The following is a 21,177-nucleotide window of genomic DNA, read 5'->3' on the forward strand; positions in this document are numbered from 1 at the left end:
AAAAAAAAAAAAAAAAAAAAAAAAAAAAATCATGGGACTGTTTTGCTGTGCATTTCCATTCAAAACCTCTTCAAGCTTAAAAGGCAAAATCTATTAAGCAAACATAAAAAAGCTCCTTCTCTAAAAATTCTGGATTAAGGACATTTTATTGTAATGTTATGCAAGTATCATGTGTCCATGCATAGTAAATAATGTCCTGTTTGCTGCTATAGTGAATATGATTTTCCATAGACTTGTCTTTGTAGTTCTCATTCTCACTTAGTGTTTTCATATTTCTGTGTCTTATTCTTTTAAAAACAAATGCATATTGGTCTAACTTAAGGATCTGTTTTATCTGTATCTTTGTTCTTTTATTAGCCTGTAAACATGTGTCTTAATATTTCAGAAAATTTTCCTTTATAATAATAATACTATTTAATGTTTAAGGCTCTATGGCAGCAGTTCTCAACCTGTGGGTTGTGACCCCTTCATAACAATGAAAATACATCACAGCAGTAGTTCTCAACTACTGCTCTATGGCATTTAAAATTTTAACATGGTGTATTAAGGGCACTTAAATTTATTCATTTATTTATTCATTCATTTTTGAAACAGAGTCTTAAGCTGTCACCTTGGGTAGAGTGCTGTGGCATCACAGCTCACAGAAACCTCAAACTCTTGGGCTTAAGTGATCCTCTTGCCTCAGCCTCCCAAGTAGCTGAGACTACAGGCCCCCACCACAATGCCTGGATATTTTTGTTGTTGTTGTTGTTGCAGTTATTATTGTTGTTCATCTGGCCTGGGCTGAGTTTGAACCCCCCAGCCTGGGTGTATGTGGCCGGCACCCGACCCACTGAGCTATGGGCACCGCCCTTAAATTTAAATATTATTTTATAATTGCTGAAAAATCTTTGAAACACTGTCTTTTTATTATATTCATGAATTGTTGTTCCTATTTATTAAATGGGACCTTAGGCACTGTGTTGGCTGATACGTATGCCAGCAGGGCTTCGTAAGCAGGACACCAGCATACTTCATGTGCTAATAGCAATAAAGTTATGACTAAAATTTCCTTATTTTTTTAAGCTTAAATGTTCTTACTATATTTTATTTTATTTATTTATTTTTAGAGACGAGTCTCACTTTGTTGCTCTCAGTAGAAAAAGGCCTCACAGCTCACAGCAACCTCTAGCTCTTGGGCTTAGGTGATTCTTTTGCCTCAGCCTCCCAAGTAACTGGGACTACAGGAGCCCACCACAACTCCCGGCTTTTTTTTTTCTTCTGCAGTTTGGCCAGGGCTGGGTTCGAACCTGCCACCTTTGGTATATGGGGCGGGGGGGAGGGGGGCTCTACTCACTGAGCCACAGGCACCACCCTCTTACTATGTTTTATATTATAGATTTCATTTATTCATAGAAATGCATGCCTTACTAATCATTTAAAATAGAAAATCCTTTCCACGTATAAGTATTGTTTAAAATTTGGTTGGTGGCTCTGCGCCTGTGGCTCAAGTGGCTAAGGTGCCAGCCACATATACCTAAGGTGTTGGGTTCGAATCCAGCCCGGCCCGCCAAACAATAATGGCTGCAACCGAAAAAAAAATAGCCAGACGTTGTGGCAGGCGCCTGTGGTCCCAGCAACTTGGGAGGTGGAGGCAGGAGACTCGCTTGAGCCCAGGAGTTGGAGGTTGCTGTGAGCTGTGATGCCACAGCACTCTACCCAGGGAGACAGCTTGAGGCTCTGTCTCAAATAAATAAATAAATAAATAAATAAAATTTGGTTGGAGAGAGATAGGCCTCACTTTGGTCAATTTTTTATTTTGAAAAACTTCAAACCTACAAAAATGTTGAAATAATATTGCAGTGAATTACCCACACACTCTTCACTTAGACCAGGGGTTAGCAAACTTTTTCTGTAAAGAACCAAATAGTAAATCTCCCAGGGTATGCAGACCATATGGTTTTTGTAACCACTGCTCAGATCTGCTGTGGTAGGAAGAAGGCAGCCAAGCCATGTGCGTAAAGGGACAGGCCTGGCTGTGTCCCAGGAAAACTGGTTTATATGAGCCAGTGTGTTGACCTCAGCCAGGCTCAGAAACTGCTAACATTTTGCCGTATTTGCTCCCTCTCACCCACATATATTATGTGTGGGGGTTTTTTTTTCTGAACCATTGGGAAGACCTTATGATACCTTACTCCTGATATTTCAATATTTATCTCCTGAAAACAAAGACACTCTCTTAACATCTTAATGCTATTAGATAATTGTATCAGGCGAGGTTCCAACAGGCCCACAGAACCAATAGGATACATTTATTAAGAGATTTATTGCAAGGAATTGGCTCATACAATTGATTATGGAAACTGGCTCAGCAAGTTGAAAAACCATAGGGCAGATAGGGCAGGTTGTCCAAAAGGGCAGCCTGGAATTCTCAGGCTTGAGTTGAGATTGTAGTCTGTAGATCAGATTCTTTAGGAAAACCTCAATTTTTCTCCTAATGCTTTCCACTAGAATCCAGCCCATCTGAAAGGTCTAGAATAATCTCCTTTACTTAAAGTCAACTAATTATAGACATTAACCACATCTATAAAATACCTTCACACCTACACCAAGGTTATTGTTTGAGGAACTGAGGACTCAAGCCTAGCAAAATTGACACCTAGATTCAAACTTGCCCCAAAGTCCCCCAAATGGCTGTTTTTCTCCATTTGATTTGAATCACATCAAAAACACTGTATTGCATTTAGTTGTTATTTAGCTAAAATGGTATTTCATGATGGTTAGAGAAAAATAAGTGCCTAACTATACATGATACTGGGCTGTTGATTTCTATAATAACACCTACCTAGATTTAGACTTTTCAGAAACAGAGATTCCTAACCCTGGTTTAAATTATCATAGGCTGTGCCTATTTTTTAAAAATGTTATGTAATAGTCTCCAACTTTAAGAAATGGAATTGCTCCCAAGTAATGTTGAGACTAGTAAGACAAAAGTTTGGTTTTAGAAATTATTGTACCCTTAATTCCTTTTTTTTTTTTTTTTAAAGAGATAGGCTTTATTGCCCTCAGTAGAGTGCCGTGGCATCACAGCTCACAGCAACCTCCAGCTCTTGGGCTTAGGCGATTCTCCTGCCTCAGCCTCCCAAGTAGCTGGGACTGCAGGTGCCCACAACAACACCCAGCTGTTTTTTGTCGAATCTGCCGCCCTCCGTATATGGGGCTGGAGCCCTACTCACTGAGCCACAGGCACCACCCTATACCCTTAATTCTTATATAGGAGTCCTGATTTATTTTTTTAACACATTAGAAATGCAATGTCAGAAATATATCATTATGTAAATGAATCATAGTATATATATCCATGTCATGATAAAACCAAATTTGAATAATAAATTAGTAATTAATATCATAAATTCACTGACTTTTAGTTTAAAGTATATATTTTTAAAAAATAATTACTAGCTTTCCTGCCTCCCTGAGAACTGTTATTTTCTTCAGAGCAGATTTACAGAAAAGGAAAAAAAATAATGGTATAATTTATATGTATTTATGAAGAATATTTTATGTGTTGCCAATAGGGACAAATAATTATAATGATAGCTATATTTATTGAGGTCTTTGGGCCAGATTCTGTTCTAATTGCTTTATGTAATTTGTCTCAATCTGTACAGCATCTCTCTTGAGATGGTGAAGTCTTTATCCCAGTTTTACAAATGAGGAATCTGGGCCTTAGAGAGGCTAAACCATTTGCCTAAGGGCACATAGCTGCTAAATAATAGAACTGGAATGAATAATTGGAATAAAAGGGACTGCTTTGGTTGTACTGTTTAGCTATTACAACGTAAAAATGATCTTAACTGATTATACGAATTGCCACTTCCATCAAAATAGATTTTGCATATATTAAAGATAGTTGAGTATAAGGTAATGGAAAATATGAAGCATTTAGTTTTTTAAACTCAGCTTTTCAGTGTTAAGTACTCATAGTAACTAACACTGGGCTACGTGAGCTGCTGGAAATCTGTTTAACTGCAAGTCAGTTTTATCTATTTATTTACCTTCTTACTGTTAACATATTAAATGGGTGTTTCCCACATCCTTGACAACTTGATTTTCTTAGAGGCTCTGTCTCCCTAGATTCTTATATATACTTCAGTTGTGATGCTTGTTCTGGAAGTAGGTTCACAATGCTAACGAACCTATCATCTAGGGGGTCTGATTTCCTGGTATTTGACCATGCAGACCCACCTGAAAACTCATCACTGGCCATTCTAGGCAGGCCTTGCAGATGAGCCTGCAGCTTAGCTCTGGTAGTGTGAGGGCAGATGTCATCAGGAACATCCATATTCTGGAAGACTGAAGACATAACAGAAATACCATATGTAAAAGTTTGACAGGATTTGGGCGCCGGCCCCATATACTGGAAGAGGCAGGTTTAAACCCGGCCCTGGCCAAAAACTGCACACACACACACACACATATACACACATACAAAAGTTTGACAGGATTTAATGGCAACCACAAGTTTTCTCTACAATATCAGGTACAAATATTATAGGTCTTTCAGGGATGCTAGGCTAAAAATCGTGTTACTTAAAAATTCTAATGAGAAGAGCAAGGGATAATTTTGTTTATAGTCAAGAACTTGGAAAAAACCTTTGGGGAACATAATGCTTACTGTCTCAAGGGAGAGGTTGTCCAAGTCAACAGATGTATTCCCATGCGTAAGTCCCTGGAGTTCGTTTTTTATGATTTAACCCTCCTCTTAAGGTTAAATTTCAATGTCACTTGGTCAGTGGGGAGATGACTTAAAATGTGCTTTGGAATAATCCCTTGATCTGGACTTCCCCCCCCAATTTTCCAGGGATCCTGAGCAGCTGAAGAAGGAACTGAATGAGCTAGTCAGTGCTATTGAAGAACATTTTTTCCAGCCACAAAAGTACAATCTCCAGCCCAAAGCAGAATGAAGTATTCCAGCCTGGCGCAGTTACAGTTACTAACAGTTAAGCTGAGTTTGATTTGTTAAGCAGTATTTTTGAGGACCATATGATTCAAATTATTGATAGAAGTATTTGTATTTTTTTTTAAATGTGTTCTTCATTGATTCATGTTTGATCTTTAAGGTGCATAAAGAAAAGTTTGCCAAACCTAACAACAAACTAACATTCCTATTAAAAAGTGAGCCTGAGGCTGGGCGCGGTGCCTCAGCCTGTAATCCTCGCACTCTGGGAGGCTGAGGTGGGGGTGGATCACTTTGCCTCAGGAGTGGGAGACAGGCCTGAGCAAGAGTGAGCCCTCATATCTCTACTAAAAATAGAAAAAATAGCTGGGCATGGTGGTGAGTGCCTGTAGTCCCGGCTACCTGGGAGGCTGAGGCAAGATGTCTTAAACCCAAGAGTTTGAGTTTGCTGTGAGCCATGATGATACCATGGCACTCTACCCAGGGCAACAGAATGAAACTCTGTCTTTAAAAAAAAAAAATGTGAGCCTGGGCATTGTCTGAATTTTTTAAATTAAGATTTTTAAAAATAATTAACATTTAAAAGTATATTGTAATTACGCCTTAATTTGTATCAATCATAAATGTATGTCTTCTCTGTAATTCTTTTCCTGTATACTTAAAATAGCCAGAAAACCATGCAATTACTAAATTCTGGGTGGTCGTATGTAGGATAATCACTTTTTAGGTTATATTCCTTATAAAACAAAGTAAATTAAAAAATGAAATATTGTGTTTGTCTGTGTTCAATGGTGTTGAAATTCATTTTATCTCATCAAATCTTCAAAACCAAACAAGAAACCTGGAAGTAGTTGGGTTCAGTTCTACGAGAATAACTATTTACCTGACTTACATTTTTTCCCTTGTTCCTACGTGATCAAAAATCTAATGCCAGACCTTATTATGGTAGATTTCCTATACATATATTTCTACTTAAATAAATAGATGTATTATTTAATCTGTGCCTTTTACCAGCTCATAATTCATGCTCTTATAACCTTCCAAAATGGCTCCATTTGAGCACCCATGAGCTAGGACCAAACTGTTCTTTTTTTTTTTTTTCTGAGACAGAGCCTCAAGCTGTCCCCCCTGGGTAGAGTGCTGTGGCATCACAGCTCACAGCAACCTCCAACTCCTGGGCTCAGGCGAGTCTCCTGCCTCAGCCTCCCAAGTAGCTGGCACCACAGGCGCCCGCCACAATGCCCGGCTATTTTTTGGTTGCAGCCGTCATTGTTGTTTGGCGGGCCGGGCTGGATTTGAACCTGCCACCTTAGGTGTATGTGGCTGGAGTCTTAGCCAATTGAGCCACAGGCGCCGAGCCAAAACTGTTCTTTATGTACTTTATATATTTATGTTTTCTGTTTTTAATGAAATGATTACCAGTATTATTATTATTGTTGTTATTATCAACCTAACAGTTTCAGAACAATGAAAAGTTATAATACTACTGACAATCATTTTTCTAAAGTAGAAGAAAAAACATTTTTATGTTAGTAATACCTAGTTTGTTCCTATCAGAACTCTTAAATCTACAACCTCAGTTTACTGACTGCTGCCTTGTAAGAGCCATATTTATTTTTGTTTTATGTTTTCTAGTCTCAAACTATACTCTGGAGAAAAGAAATGTTAGATCTATGTTTTGTCTACATTTTTTTTTTTTTTTTTTTAGTTTTTGGGCCAGGGCTGGGCCTGAACCCGCCACCTCCAGCATATGGGGCTGGTGCCCTACTCCTTTGAGCCACAGGCACTGCCCAATGTCTACCTTTTTTGAGCACATACTTTACAACGTATATTCTATCATGGAATTTGTTTCTGGAAATGCAAAGTGGATTTATATTTCTTGGAAATACAAAGTTAATTTTGCGTGATGGAATGCACATCTAATTGGAGGGCTAGTAAGTAATCAATAAGACATACAAACTCAACAGCAGAGTCATTTGCCAGCTCTCCATGCTGAGAAGCATCAGGGAAGGATTTATTCTGCCCAGGGAAGGCCCCGTAGATCAGCTGATGGCTCCCCTTCCGGATGACAGGCAGCTGAAGATGGAGGAGAAAGTCTTCTGAGCACAGGGCACAATGTGAACAGAAATGTAGTGGTTCCAGCAAGAGGGGTTGGAGGGAGGAAGGGGAGATGGTGACAACAGAACCCATGATGTCAACTTCAGTGTATATCCCACCTCATCCAACTTCTCTGGTCCTCTGGTCCTCACTTGACTACATGATTTTTTGTTTGTTTTGAGACAGAGTCTCACTATGTCGCCCTTAATGGAGTGCTGCGGCGTCACAGCCCACAGCAATCTCAAGCTCTTGGGCTCAAGCAATTCTTATCTCAACCTCCCAAGTAGCTGGAACTACAGGTGCCCACCACAACCCCCAGTTATTTTTAGAGACGGGGTCTCACTCTGGCTCAGGCTGGTGAAACTCATGAGCTAAAGCGATCCACGTGTCTAACCTCCCAGAGCTCTGGGATTACAGGTGTGAGCCACTGCACTTCCCTGACCTGATGATTTCATTAGGTTTTGAGGGGATTCCCCCAACTCTATTATTTCCCACTTGTATTTGTAAGAAAGAGCACGCCCTGGCTGCTCATGAAGTATTTACTAACTTCTTCCTGAAATTAGGGGGTGTAGGGTGGCTTATAGCAGGAAGGCCCTGGGCTTTCCATTTTGGCCTGCTGTACACCGGCTTTGGGACCTTGGTCAACTCAATTAACCTCTCAAAGTCTCAATATTGTCATTTTTTAAAAACTTTTTTAAAGGCCCGTTTTAGTTTTGCAGCAAAATTGAGAGGAAAGTACAGAGAATCCCATACCCTTCCTACTCACACACACACACATTTTGCTTTCCACTCTATCCACATGCCCCACAGAGTACCACTGAGGACCCACACGCATGATTATCACCCAGACCACGGAGACAATAAAACCATCAGTGGTTGCCAGGAGTTCAGGGAAGAGAAGGAGGGGTGAATAGGCAGAACGTAGAGGATTTGGGGGCAGTGAAAATACTCTGTACGATGGTGGTGAATCTGTGTCATTATCCATTAACCCAGACTCTATAATACCAAGAGTGAACTCAAAGGCAAACGATAGGCTTTGGGTGATAATAGTCATTTTTTAAAATTGAGAGATTTTACTAAGGGATCTCTGAGGTCATTTCTTGCTCTAGGTCTTTAAAATATGTGGGAACCCATAAGGGACAGTTATAGTAACAAGGAATCATTGGCAGTTCTCTTTGGCAGAATGCTTAGCTAGCTCTCTTAGGGGACCTGACATCTCAGATAGGGGGAAAAAACTTTGTCCCACAGAGGGCAGCCTTGTGTTCAGATCCTGCCTTGCCTTGCAAGCCCAAAGGGGGTGTGTGCACCGAAATTACAAAATCTGAACCACGTGGCATACAGATGCGGAGAGAGACTTTGCACAAGAGTAACTCTGACCACTAGCCTGTGTTCAGAACTAGGAGCTGTCACAGCAGCTCGGCCTTTCAATTGCAGGACCTGCCTGGGGAAGACCACTGATCTGAGTGTGGAAGGAGCAGCCTGATTTCTCTCATTGCCTAGAAAGAACAAGTCCTAAGTTAAATGCAGGAGATTGAACTGCAGGAGGAAATACAGGCCAGTGGTCTTTACTTTTCTTCCTTATGGTCTCTGAAATAAGGGCTGTTCCTCTTTCCATTAAGAAATATTAGGAATCTGGGCGGCGCCTCTGGCTCAAAGGAGTGGGGTGCTGGCCCCATATGCTGGAGGTGGTGGGTTCAAACCCAGCCCTGGCCAAAAACTGCAAAAAAAAAAAAAAAAAAAAAACAATAAAAACCAATTAAAAATCCTTCTCATTTAATTATCTCATTGATTTACCTCTGTCGTGATGCTAGTGAGGGAACGTTAACTTCATTGCCATTGGAATCTCATGCAGTTTTAGAAAGAAATGCTTTACATGACGGAACAAATATTGTGAATATTAAACTTTGAAGGAATTTTGAAAGGATGGTTGGCATCAACATCATATTTATGATGTCTACATCCTAAAAGATTGCAGGAGGTATTTGTACATTTATTCATATGCCCACTAATGGAAGCATGTTTGAATCCCACCAGGAGCCATGCGCTTTTCTGGATACTGGTAATAAACATGAAATCTTGATCTAGAATGGCCTAGGAAGGGAAATACACCTGTACACAGATAATTCCAATATAGTGTGCTACACTACCATCGTGAAGTGTTTGAACTATGGGTGAACAGTTCTTTTTTTTTTTGAGACAGAGCCTCAAGCTGTCCCCCTGGGCAGACTACGGGGCATCACAGCTCACAGCAACCTCCAACTCCTGGGCTCAAGCGAGTCTCCTGCTTCAGCCTTCCAAGTAGCTGGGACCACAGGTACCCGCCACAACACCTGGCTATTTTTTGGTTGCAGCCGTCATTGTGGTTTGGCGGGCCTGGGTTGGATTCGAACCCGCCACCTTAGGTGTATGTGGCTGGTGCCTTAGCCACTTGAGCCACAGGCGCCAGCTGAGTGAGCAGTTCTTAACGTCTCCTTTCATACTTGTCTCTTTTAAGGCTATCAGGTTTTGTGTTTAAATCCAAATGGCTCTGGAAGGATGTTTGCCTGTCATTCTCCTGTGTCCTCCCTTTGTCCATTCTTGCTACAAGCATATTTGTGTAGAGTAACTCAACCACTGAAGCAAAATGCTGCACTCTGAGGCAGATGAGAATCAAAGATTAAAATAATATCACATCTAGAGACTTCTCTATGTACAGAAAGCACAACGACTGCTCAGATTAACTGAATGAAAACTGGAGCGGTGAGGCCCTCTGCCACGGTCATGCTTGTGACCGTGGTGATCAGGATGGACAACAGTATTGGTGAATCTGGGTTTTTTCCACCTGGCTCCTTTGTATAGGTCTTTGAAAATAAAATTTGAGGAACAGAGTTGTCAGCGCCTCCCACTTGAGTCCAGCTAAGCCCGCTTTAGTGTTTGGCCCAAACCTGGTGCAGAAAGGAGTTGGACACACAGACCAGCTCTAGGTCTAAATAACTTTAGAAACCATTTCAAAATAGCATTGCACAACTTCCGAAGGGAAGTTAGGGTTGCAAGTTACAGAGATGACAGAGCCTGATTATGTCCTTAAAATATTTCGTCCTGAACTTTTTTTTACCTTAACTGGAAAAAGACAAGTTCTAAAAATCAAGAGTAAAATACAGCTCCCTATCTGAACCGTGTTTCTGTGGTTTACTAAAACAAAAGTAAACTGTAGGTGGAAGCTTGGGCTAATTATCTCCTTCCTGAGTTCACAGGCTTCCTTTTTTCCCCTTCATAACCTTTAGCTGGTTCATTCCCTAGGGTGAAATGGTTCCTCTGCCCTCTGAAAGCTTCTTAAAGTTCAGGCTATGCCTGTCCTAAGCAGAGGACTACAAATGCCCCTACCAAACCTCAGCCTGATAGCACTGCTTCCCTACTTGGGCTTTTCCATTCAGAAGTCCTCAAATTGCATTGAAAGTAGTCTTCCCCAAATCAGGCTTTCCCAATCAGGTCCCCACCTCCCTTCCTTCCTGTTGATTGCACTTCAGAACAACACCTGCCCAGAACCTTTGGTGATTTTAATATTTGACTTCCATCTGTGTTTTTCTTATTATGAAAATTTATTCTGGCTCGGCGCCTGTGGCTCAAGTGGCTAAGGCGCCAGTCAGTATACCCAAGGTGGCGGGTTCGAATCCAGCCCGGGCCTGCCAAACAACAATGATGGCTGCAACCAAAAAAATAGCCGGACCTTGTGGCGGGCGCCTGTGGTCCCAGCTACTTGGGAGGCTGAGGCAAGAGACTCACTTGAGCCCAGGAGTTGGAGGTTGCTGTGAGCTGTGATGCCACAGCACTCTACCCAGGGTGACAGCTTGAGGCTCTGTCTCAAAAAAAAAAGAAAGAAAATTTATTCTCATTTATTCTTATTATAGGGAATTTCAAACTAATACAAACAATAATACAATGAACCTCCCAAGTAGCCATCACCCAACTACAGCAAAACCTCAATTCCTGGCAGATCTGTAGATCTTGTTACATCTGTATCACTCTCACTCCTCGTCTTTCCAGGGGACAGTTTTGCAGCAAACCCCCATTGTGTCTATGAATATTTCAGTAGGTATCTGTAAAAGGTTAGGACCTGCTTACACATACACAAGCATTGTCACACCTAAAAAGTTGACGACTCCTTAATATCATCACAGTTACCTAGTCAGGGTGCATATTTCCCCATTTGTCTCATACCTAACCCTGGATGGGGAGGAAAAGTTTTTCTAGAATCCTTCTCATAGAATCATTTTCTGGAATTTTCTAGAATCCTTTTCACATCCTTTCAGGTGTCCAGGACTCTATAGAATAAGACATCATGAATTAGAATGGGACACTTGAAAAATAATCAATAGTCATTTTAGGTTTAAAAACAAATCAAGTCAGTTCCAATTCCCTGTCTCTTAGCAGCTCAGGGCTGCTTGCCAGTCAGGTGGGATGTTAAACCCACCTGGACATGGAGGCCACCCTGGTCTCATACCTCTGCCAAGGCCACGGGCACTTTAGCTGCTACTTTTGGCTCTTCCTCTTAGTTCATGCTATTTTAAGCACCTAGGACTTTTCTCTCTCTTTGGGGTATAACTGTATATTTTAAAACATTTTGTTTCTTCTTATCCTGAACTAATATCCATTTGAATCCTGAATCTTCGCTACATCTGTTCAGTCTGTGGCCAGAACTTCACAGCCCTGACTGTATATCCCTGTACTCACCATGAGCTCCCCACAGCATATCATTTGGGTGATGGGGCCAGGGCGTGAAATACTTCTTTTTTTTTTTTTTCTGAGACGGGCTTTGAACCCTCCACCTCTGGCATATGAAGCCAGCGCCCTACTCCTTTGAGACACAGGCACCACCCTGAAAGACTTCTTAAATAGTTAAATTTTAAGGCTTGGCGCCTATAGCTCAACCGGCTAAGGCACCAGCCACGTACACCTAAGGTGGCGGGTTCGAATCCCCAGCCCGGACCTGCCAAACAACAATGACGGCTGCAACCAAAAAATAGCCGGGCGTTGTGGCGGGCGCCTGTGGTCCCAGCTACTTGGGAGGCGGAGGCAAGAGACTCGCTTGAGCCCAGGAGTTGGAGGTTGCTGTGAGCTGTAATGCCATGGTACTCTACCCAGGGGGACAGCTTGAGGCACTGTCTCAAAAAAAAAAAAAAAACCTAGGAGTTTGATGTTGCTATGAGCTGTGACGCCACAGCACTCTACCCAGGGACAACAGAGGGAGTCTCTGTCTTGAAAATAAATAAATAAATAGGGAAAATAGGGAAGCTTGTTTCAAACTCTTTCCTTCCAGCAATCATCATACTGTTTCTGAAGAAGCACAATTGCTGAATTCCTGAAGTCTTAATTTTCCAAAGGATTGGAGTTATTTGAATTTTCACCTGAAAGCAAAGAGCCTCTTGGGTTAGCCTCCGGTTCTCTCTATAGAGAGAGGGAGAGGAGGAGGAAAGGAGGCAACTTGAAAGCTGATAACATCTAGAAAAGAAGGAACAAGAGGGAATTTGTGTCACTGAATGATAGTGACATACTTACTACACGGCACATTCTGATCCAAGAATTTTACATCAACTAACTCTTTTTTTGTTTGTTTTTGGTTTTTTGGGTTTTTTTTTTTTTGAGACAGAGCCTCAGGCTGTCACCCTGGGTAGAGTGTTATGGCATCACAGCTCACAGCAACCTCCAACTCCTGGGCTAAAGCGATTCTCTTGCCTCAGCCTTCCAAGTAGCTGGGACTACAGGTGCCAAGCACAAAGCCCAGCTATATGTATTTTTTTTTTTGGTTGTGGTTGTCATTGTTCTTTGGCAGGCCTGGGCTGGATTTGAACCCACCAGATCTGTGTATGTGTCTGGTGCCTTAGATGCTTGAGCTACAAGCCCCGAGCCTGACTAACTCATTAATCCCACCAACAATATTATACAGTAAATACTATTAATTTTATTCCCATTCTAGGGATATAATGCTTAATTACAGAGATCAGTTAAGTAAATTGCCCAAGTTCATGAAGCAAGGAAGTGGTCATTGACCATCCAGTGCCAGCTGGTGGGACAGGTACGGGCTCTTCTTCCCCCAAACATTTAAAACTAGAGGGGCTTTATCCTCTTGTGTCCCAGAACATTAAGGAAGAATTGTACACAGATTTATGAAGTATTATCACTGATTTCTCAGGGATTCTTAATTAACTTGAGATCAAAGTTTCTCCAATGAATCTGTGCATAGAGTCTAGGGAGTCTGTGAACTTGGATAGAAAATAAAAATACATTTTTATAGTTACTTCTAGCAATTCGAATCATAAGTTAGATTTTCCTTCCATTATTAATTCAGGCAAAAAATCGTAAATGGTATTATGACTGCCCATGACATTGTCATAAATAGAAATCATAGATTTTCATATCACATTCCAGTTGTCACATGTATCTCAAAATATCATCTATCCTTATCTTAACCTCAAAATCATGGTCGTTATTATACCTATGGCCAGATCGTATTTAACAGGTTAGTTGTGGAACCCACATCAAACAATATCTTGCTTTTGAAAATACATATTGAGCTGGGCGCAGTGGCTCATGCCTGTAATCTTAGTGCTCTGGGAGGCCGAGGCGGGTGGATTGCCCTGAACTCACAGGTTTGAGACCAGCCTGAGCAAGAGCAAGACCCCCTTTTTCTCTAAAAGTAGCTGGGTATTGTGGCAGATGCCTGTAGTCCCAGTTACTCGAGAGGCTGAGGCAAGAGAATCACATGAGTCCAAGAGCTGGAGGTTGCTGTGAGCTATGATGTCACTGCACTCTACTGAGGGTGACAAAGTAAGACTCTGTCTCAAAAAAAAATTATATATATATTTGTATTTTCACATAACTGGTTACTTTTATAATCCTATGGATTTTATTTTAGGCACATATAAATATTCTGAGAAAGGGTCCACAGGCTTCATCATACTGGCAAAGGAGATTATAGTATAAAAATTGGTAAGAACCCTTGCTGTAGGCCAGGGTTTGGCAAATTATGACTTGTGGGCCAAATCAAATTGCTTAGTTTTGTATGACCCATAAATTAAGAAATTTTTTTGCATTTTTAAATAGAAAACATTTTTTAAAAAGAATGGTATTTCATAATAGGTGAAAACTATGACATTCCAATTCAGTGTCCATACTCACTGGACCACAGCTGTCCTTATCTGTTTGCATATTGTTTATGGGAGTTTTTAAAGTGCATTAGAGTCGAAAGTTGGGACAGAGGCTGTATGGCCTGCAGAGCCTAAAATATTTGCTAAATAGGCTTTTAGAAAACACGTTTCGGCTCGGCGCCTATAGCTCAACCGGCTAAGGCGCCAGCCACGTACACCTAAGGTGGCGGGTTCCAATCCCCAGCCCAGACCCGCCAAACAACAATGGCTGCAACCAAAAAATGGCCGGGCGTTGTGGCGGGCGCCTGTGGTCCCAGCTACTTGGGAGGTGGAGGCAGGAGACTCTCTTGGGCCCAGGAGTTGGAGGTTGCTGTGAGCTGTGATGCCACGACACTCTACCCAGGGGGACAGCTTGAGGCTCTGTCTCAAAAAAAAAAAAAAAAAAAAAGAAAGAAAACACGTTTCCCCCTTGAATTAGAAGAGTATAAAGGTGCTGAAGACAGGAAGGCGTCTCCTATTTCTTTGCATCACTTCATTGTCTAGAACAGCTCATCAGTGAACCTCATGGGATTCAAAGGCTCTCCAAATCAGTACAACCTCTACGGAAAACAGCAGGAGATACCTCAAAAAACTAAAAGAGAACTTACCATTTGATCCAGCAATCCCACTACTATGAATTTACCCAAAGGAAGCCATTTTATCAAAAAGACACCTGCTCTCAGATGTTTCATGTAGCACAATTCACAACTGCAAAGGTGTGGAATCAACCTACGTGCCCATCAATTCATGAGTGGATTAACAAAACGCGTATATGTATATGTATATGTATATACACACACACATACACATACCACAGAGTACTACTCAGCCATGAAGGAGGATGAATTAAGGCCTTTTGCAACAATTTGGATGGAAATGAAGACTATTCTCCTAAGTGAAGTAGCTAAAGAATGGAAAAAACCAACACCACGGGCACACACTATTAGTCTGGTGCTAACTGACGAGCACACATGCGCAGAGGGAGGTAGAACTCTGGAAATCAAGCTGGGGGGAGGGAGGAGAGGATGGGCAAACGCTCACCTATCAGGAACATGACACTATCTGGGTGGCAGGCACACTTACAACCCTGGCTCAAGCGTAACTAAGTCCATACACGTAACCAAAAGCATTTGTACCCCCCAGAATATTCTGAATTTTTTTTAACATGGGGAGAAAAGATTATACTAAGTTCTTTGTGATACTGTCAGGTCTTGTGGAAGGTGAACAGGTGGTAGAGAAGTGGCTAAGGGCGGGGAGCAGAAACAGTATTGTAGCTAGGAAGAAAACTGCTGTCGGGACTCTCCCCTCCTCAGAACGCACAGTGGGAACCCTCGAGAGACCTTTAGCTGACCTGGGCTCATTACTATACAATTAACTTTGCATATTTCCACCCCCTCCCCAAAGATGGGAAGATCTGGGGGAGATGCCTGTGTAACAAGGGATTCGTTATGTAAACTCAACCCATCAATCACCTCTGTGGGCGGAAAGGACAGATAGCAGATCTGAGTGGGGGGAAGGGGCAAAGTCATGAACAGATAAGATGGTGAATGCTCAGACAGTGGGGCCTCTGCTCCACTCCCACAGGGAGGCCTGTCCCACTCTTTGAGATGTATTCTTGCGTACTTTACTTTCATTCTGCGATCAATGTGTATATATGTTATTCCTTTGTATTTGTGATCACTCCATCATCAACCAGGCACCAGTGCTCACCCTTTGACTCTGAGAGCCAAGACCCAGGGAACATCTGCATTCCAGCTGGACCCAGCAGTACCCACCTGCCAGTTTGAGACTCTTGATAAATTTTCCTTCCCTCTTAGTTTTTTCTCTAAGCTTCCTATTCAAGGACCCACATTCCTGCCGGGTGGGCCTGGTGGCTCACATCTGAAATCCTAGCACTGTGGGAGGGTGAGGTGAATGGATCAAGACCAGCCTGAGCAAGAGTGAGACCCCCATCTCTACTAAAGAAAAATTATTTCTAGAAAAATAAGCCAGGTATTGTGATGGGTGCCTGTAGTCCTAGCTACTCAGGAGGCTAAGGCGAGAGGATCGCTTGAGCCTGAGAGTTTGAGGTTGCTGTGAGCTATGATGTAAAAAGAAAGACACACAATCCCTTGAAAAAAGAACTTTATTGTACATTTTATATTTAGCAACAGGAAAATGAGAAGAGGGCTGAATCTCCAGCTCAGCTTTAATGTTAAAGGAAATTACTAAGTAATGAAGCGATCTCCCACTATAATGCTGTTGCACAGTATGAATTATTATGCAATAGAAAAAGTGATCAAAGGAGATTGCCTCACAGCATGTTTCTTCAATATGTGCTGATCAAAGAAACCTTGGTTCTATGGATGCTCCCCCAAAACTGAAGGGCCAGGGAGGCCCAGATGAAGTATAGCCTGACCAAGAATACCTTGCAATAAGGAATGTTATTCTGAAAGCCAAGAAAATAACAAGCCTCTCCTTATTTCTTCTTCTTCTTCTTCTTTTTTTTTTTTTTTTTGCAGTTTTTGGCTGGGGCTGGGCTTGAGCCCACCACCTCCAGCATATGGGGTCAGCACCCTATATTACACTAAAAAATGATAGTTTTAACAGAGGAAAAGAATTAGACTTGCAAACAGAAAACCTAGGTTAAAATTCCAATTTCTCCCCCATGCGTTTTCTACCTTAGGGCAACTCAGTTAAACTCTCTAAATCACACCTCTGAGGGCTGCTGCAAAGATTAAATGATATGAGATCTGTAAATTATAAAACACTATACACTGTGCGGGTACCATGGAAGGTGATGATGAATAAGAATATTTGGGAGGCCAAGGCAGGTGGATTGTTCAAGCTCAGAAGTTTGAGACCAGCCTGAGCAAGAGGGAGACCCAGTCTTTAATACTAGCCAGGGGTTGTGGTGGGCACCTGTAGTCCCAGCAACTCAGGAGGCTGAGGAAACAGGATCACTTGAGCCCACGACTTTGAGGTTGCTGTGAGCTATGAAGCAATGGCACTCTACCAAGGGCAATGAAGTGAGACTGTCACAAAAAGCAAACAAGTGATTTTAGGGGATTCAGATTCTGGAGGACTAATTGGACTATATGTCTTTCATGCAACTCTCTAAAATCATATTTTTCTCGACCAAACTTGGGACAAATGCTTGATGTGTTCTCACTTGTATCATGACTTTGCAATTCTTTTGTAGTGTATCTGGAACTCAGATTGTATGTTATGGTTAAACAAGGAGTCACATGCTTTAACATTCAGTTCAGCTGGAAGAAAGGACTGACAGAGCTCTTAGGTCAGTTGACAAACCTGATGAGGACACACGAGGTAAACAGAAGGAAACCTAGACAGTTTCTAATCTAAGAGCAGTACCATATAGAGACATTCGATGAACTCCACAAATGTCACACAGTCCACATTGTTTTCATTCACTCACTCGCTCAGCACCGGTTTACTGAATATCCGCTATGTGCTGGGCTCTGTTCTGGGATTGAAGATACACTGGTGAGCAAAGCTCTCTGCTCCCAAGGAACATGGGGGTGGAGGTGGAGGACAGATGACAAGTAAGATGTACAAGTAACCAGCATAGAACATTAGAGGCAAGTGCTGTGGGGAAACACATACTAGGCAGGAAAAAGGGTAGGTGGTGTGTGTGTGTGTGTCTGGGTGAAGGGGTGGTTTACATTTTCAAAAAGATGATCAGGAAGGCCTCTTGGAGAGGGTGACATTTAAACAAAGCTTTGAAGAAAGTGAACTAAACTGGGGATAATGTGGATATCTGAGGGAAGAGTGTACTAGGCAGAGGAAATGGTGAGTATAAAGGCCCTGAGCAGGGGTGTGTCTGGCAGCTTTGAGTAATAGCAAGGCCAGTGTGGCTGGAGCACAGGGAGTCAAGGCTGGGAGCAGGTGATGATGAAAGCTTAAAGGGAGCCGTGTGGGGGAAGAGGGGGAGGTCCTAAAGGACCCTAGGAGCCATTCTAAGAACTTTGACTTTTAGTCTGGGAAATCTGGGAAGCCTCAGGGGGTTCTAATCCGAGCAATGACATGGCCCAAATGATATTTTAACAGATTCACGTGGCTGCTGTGTTAAGAATAGATTGCAGGGCAGGGAGGGCCAAAGCAGGCAGACCAGCGAGCCGGCTACTCGCTGGTACATTAGGCACCAGCAATGGCATAATGGCATTCAGGGTAAAGTGAAGTGGGGGTCCTGCAAGATGGAAGGCTTAGTCAGCGTACCCAGTCTGAGTATCACTGAGACCCAACTTACAAACGTTCTCATTGACCTTAGGCCACTTCGAATATCCTAATGAAAGTTATGTGCCATCTAGCACTTGCTCAGCTTTATGCCTGATGCCCACACCCACAGAACAAGCTCAGGTAGGCAGTGGGACCCCAAGTAAAGGCTGGATCTCATCAGAGAGCTGTGTGGAGCAGTGGCTTGTGCAGAGCAGTGAAAAACAGGAGAGGCTGTGCTGGGAAGGGAAGTGGAACCAGTGCCCAGAGTTTTATCTGCTTTGCCCATAAAAGGAGACCGGACACTTCACAGAAGCCTGCTCTGGGGCTCCAGTCCACTCTTCATCACGTGGCATGGATTTATGTTGTCTCATCCATTGTAAGCAGGAGTTCAACTGCAGTAAAATATTTGTTTAAATTGCTGAAATTCCAGAATCTACATTGGTTATCTTCTCACTTTATCTTTTTTTTTCCAAGACAGAGTTTCAAACTGTCACCTGGGTAGAGTGCTGTGGCATCGCAGTTCACAGCAACCTCAGACTCTTGGGCTAAAGCAATTCTCTTGCCTCAGCCTTCCAAGTAGCTGGGACTACAGGCACCCGCCACAATGCCTGGCTATTTTTTTGTTGCAGTTGTCATTGTGGTTTTAGCTGGCCAGACCAGGTTCAAACCGCCAGCCTGGGTGTATGTGGCTGGCGCCTTACCCAACTGAGCTATGGATGCCACCCTTTATTTATCTTTTCAATGTCTTATATCTTATCATTCTTATAATGCCTTTCTGAAAGCAATGCCAGGGATCTAGTATCTTAGATGAGGCAACATAATGTAATCTCCGACCTTGATGTGAGTCTATTTTCTTGTCATGGAGAATACTTTGTATAGCTAATTAAGATACTTGGGCATGACTTGACATACTCTTTAGATGCTAATAGTCATGGCTTGGATCAGGAGGGTTGGCAGCTACCCAGCCTTGGTGCTCAGACATTGCCTCCTCCCATGCTTGAGGCAGATGCAAATTCTCCAGCTTGAACCCTTTCCACTTAGGGCTCCAGAAAGACACCTGTTGATTCTCAGGAGCAGGGCCTGGGAACCCTCCCAGTGAATCACATCACTCTCCTGGGGTCCTAGCCAGTGAAAATCTCAATTTGTGCCTTTATTGATGCTAATTTTTAAAAATGTGCCCACTACTTAAAAACTCTTATGTATATTTTGAAATTAATTAAGATGTATCACAGCAATAGTCATAGTTTAGATCCCTAACTAATATGAATCTAAATACCTAGTTGATAGATTTGATAAAAATGAGTAATTTTTATTAAAGTTTTCTTCTGTACATTGACCAAAGACTTTTAATTCTAGATTTATATATGGCTCCCCTCACATTAAAAGTAAAGTGTTTACTGTTTTCTTTTAGCTTCTGGGCTTTGCACTTGATTTAATAACAGCTCGATGGTCCACAATTTTCTAGAGCTCTATAGCCATCTTAAAGCTGATACTAATGGTCCTGGCCTTTGGCAATGAATAATTAATTCTGCTGCAGATAACTAAATTAGGAAAGACTCTATAGGGGAAAAAACCCTGAAGGAATGGTCCATGGCAGGACTTTAGGAGGAGCTGAAGAGCAGAGGTTGCCCAGACAGGGAAAGTGCAGCTGCCATAATTGTTGATGGCATCTCACCAAGGGTTTTCACTCACTCAGCAAACAGGTCAGTAACTAATGTCAGCGGAGTGCCCCATATGCAGACAATGTCTTGGGTCATACTGGTCAAGAGAATCAGGAACTTGAAGCAGAATCATGGAAGCATTTGATCCTACTCCCTCCTTAGTTTTGTTACTGGTGACTCAAAGAGGGCCCAACACACTACCCTTCTGGGTCCGGGGTGAGGTCTTTGTTGCTATTTCCAGGGGCCCATTGGCCCATACCTCCACCGTGGTAGTATACCAGCTCTGCTGGGAGTCACAAGTCCACGTATCAAGGGGAAGAACCTATTTCCCTCCTAAAACAATGGCAATTGCAGGTGAGAGCTGAGCAAGAGGGTAACCCTTAACTTTCCACTCTGTACTCGGATAACATGGATCTGCCCTCCATGTTTGACAGTCTTCATCCTCTCATCCAGGTATCACCATTAGTTCCAAACTGCCCTTTATAGGCTGATCTCAGGCTGTCTTTCAATTTCTAAGACAATGATGTATAGCCAAAAAAAAAAAAAAAAAAGGCAAAAATCCCTATTGTATGTAACATCCCTCATTATTATTCCTAGGGTTCTGTCCCTGGGAACTGAGAAAGTGATATAGAAATTGCTGCTTCTCACAGGCCGTGTCCATTTCCTAACTCAGGCTAGGGCGAGGGCAAGTGGTTATTTGCCAGTGAGTCCTACGTCTCTGAGCTGGAACTGGATAGATTTCGACAGTACAAGAGACCTGGGGATTAGGCCTGCTTCAGCCTCCCACCTGTCCACGTCCTACCTCTGTGATCTAGTTAGGCATCCCATCTGGCTGCCTACCTGTCCCTAAACTTCCCTCAGTCTAAGATTAGTGGTGTGGGTAGAGGGAGGGTAGAGGTGGTGCAGGAGGAATAAAAAAAGGGAATGGAGTGGCAGGATGGGAAGGAGCTCAGGTCAGGGTGGTCAAAATCAGAGTCCAGCAAATCATCTCCGTTCCCCTCGGCCTGCCTCCCAGGAGCAGGGGCTGGCAGGCAAGGAAATAGTTTCACTGATCATCTATTGGGTTATATATCAAAAGCAATTCAAAGTGTCAAAAATA

The 21,177-nt window shown here is 42.4% G+C and overlaps 1 protein-coding gene across 2 annotated transcripts in view; it reads left to right on the plus strand.

Annotated features, from left to right (window-relative positions):
• The window catches only part of PGM2 (phosphoglucomutase 2), a 36,259-nt gene extending 30,909 nt beyond the window's left edge, over positions 1 to 5,350 (plus strand). For both annotated transcript variants that reach the window (XM_012812643.2, XM_023507994.1), the window contains exon 14: positions 4,844 to 5,350. In XM_012812643.2, coding sequence (XP_012668097.1) covers positions 4,844 to 4,946 — 103 coding nt within the window. In that variant the 3' untranslated portion in view covers positions 4,947 to 5,350. The remainder of the gene's footprint in view (positions 1 to 4,843) is intronic.
• Positions 5,351 to 21,177: the final 15,827 nt, after the last annotated feature.

This window comes from Otolemur garnettii, unplaced genomic scaffold, assembly GCF_000181295.1.
Source record: "Otolemur garnettii isolate 467f Iridium unplaced genomic scaffold, OtoGar3 scaffold00214, whole genome shotgun sequence".
Taxonomy (NCBI): domain Eukaryota; kingdom Metazoa; phylum Chordata; class Mammalia; order Primates; family Galagidae; genus Otolemur; species Otolemur garnettii.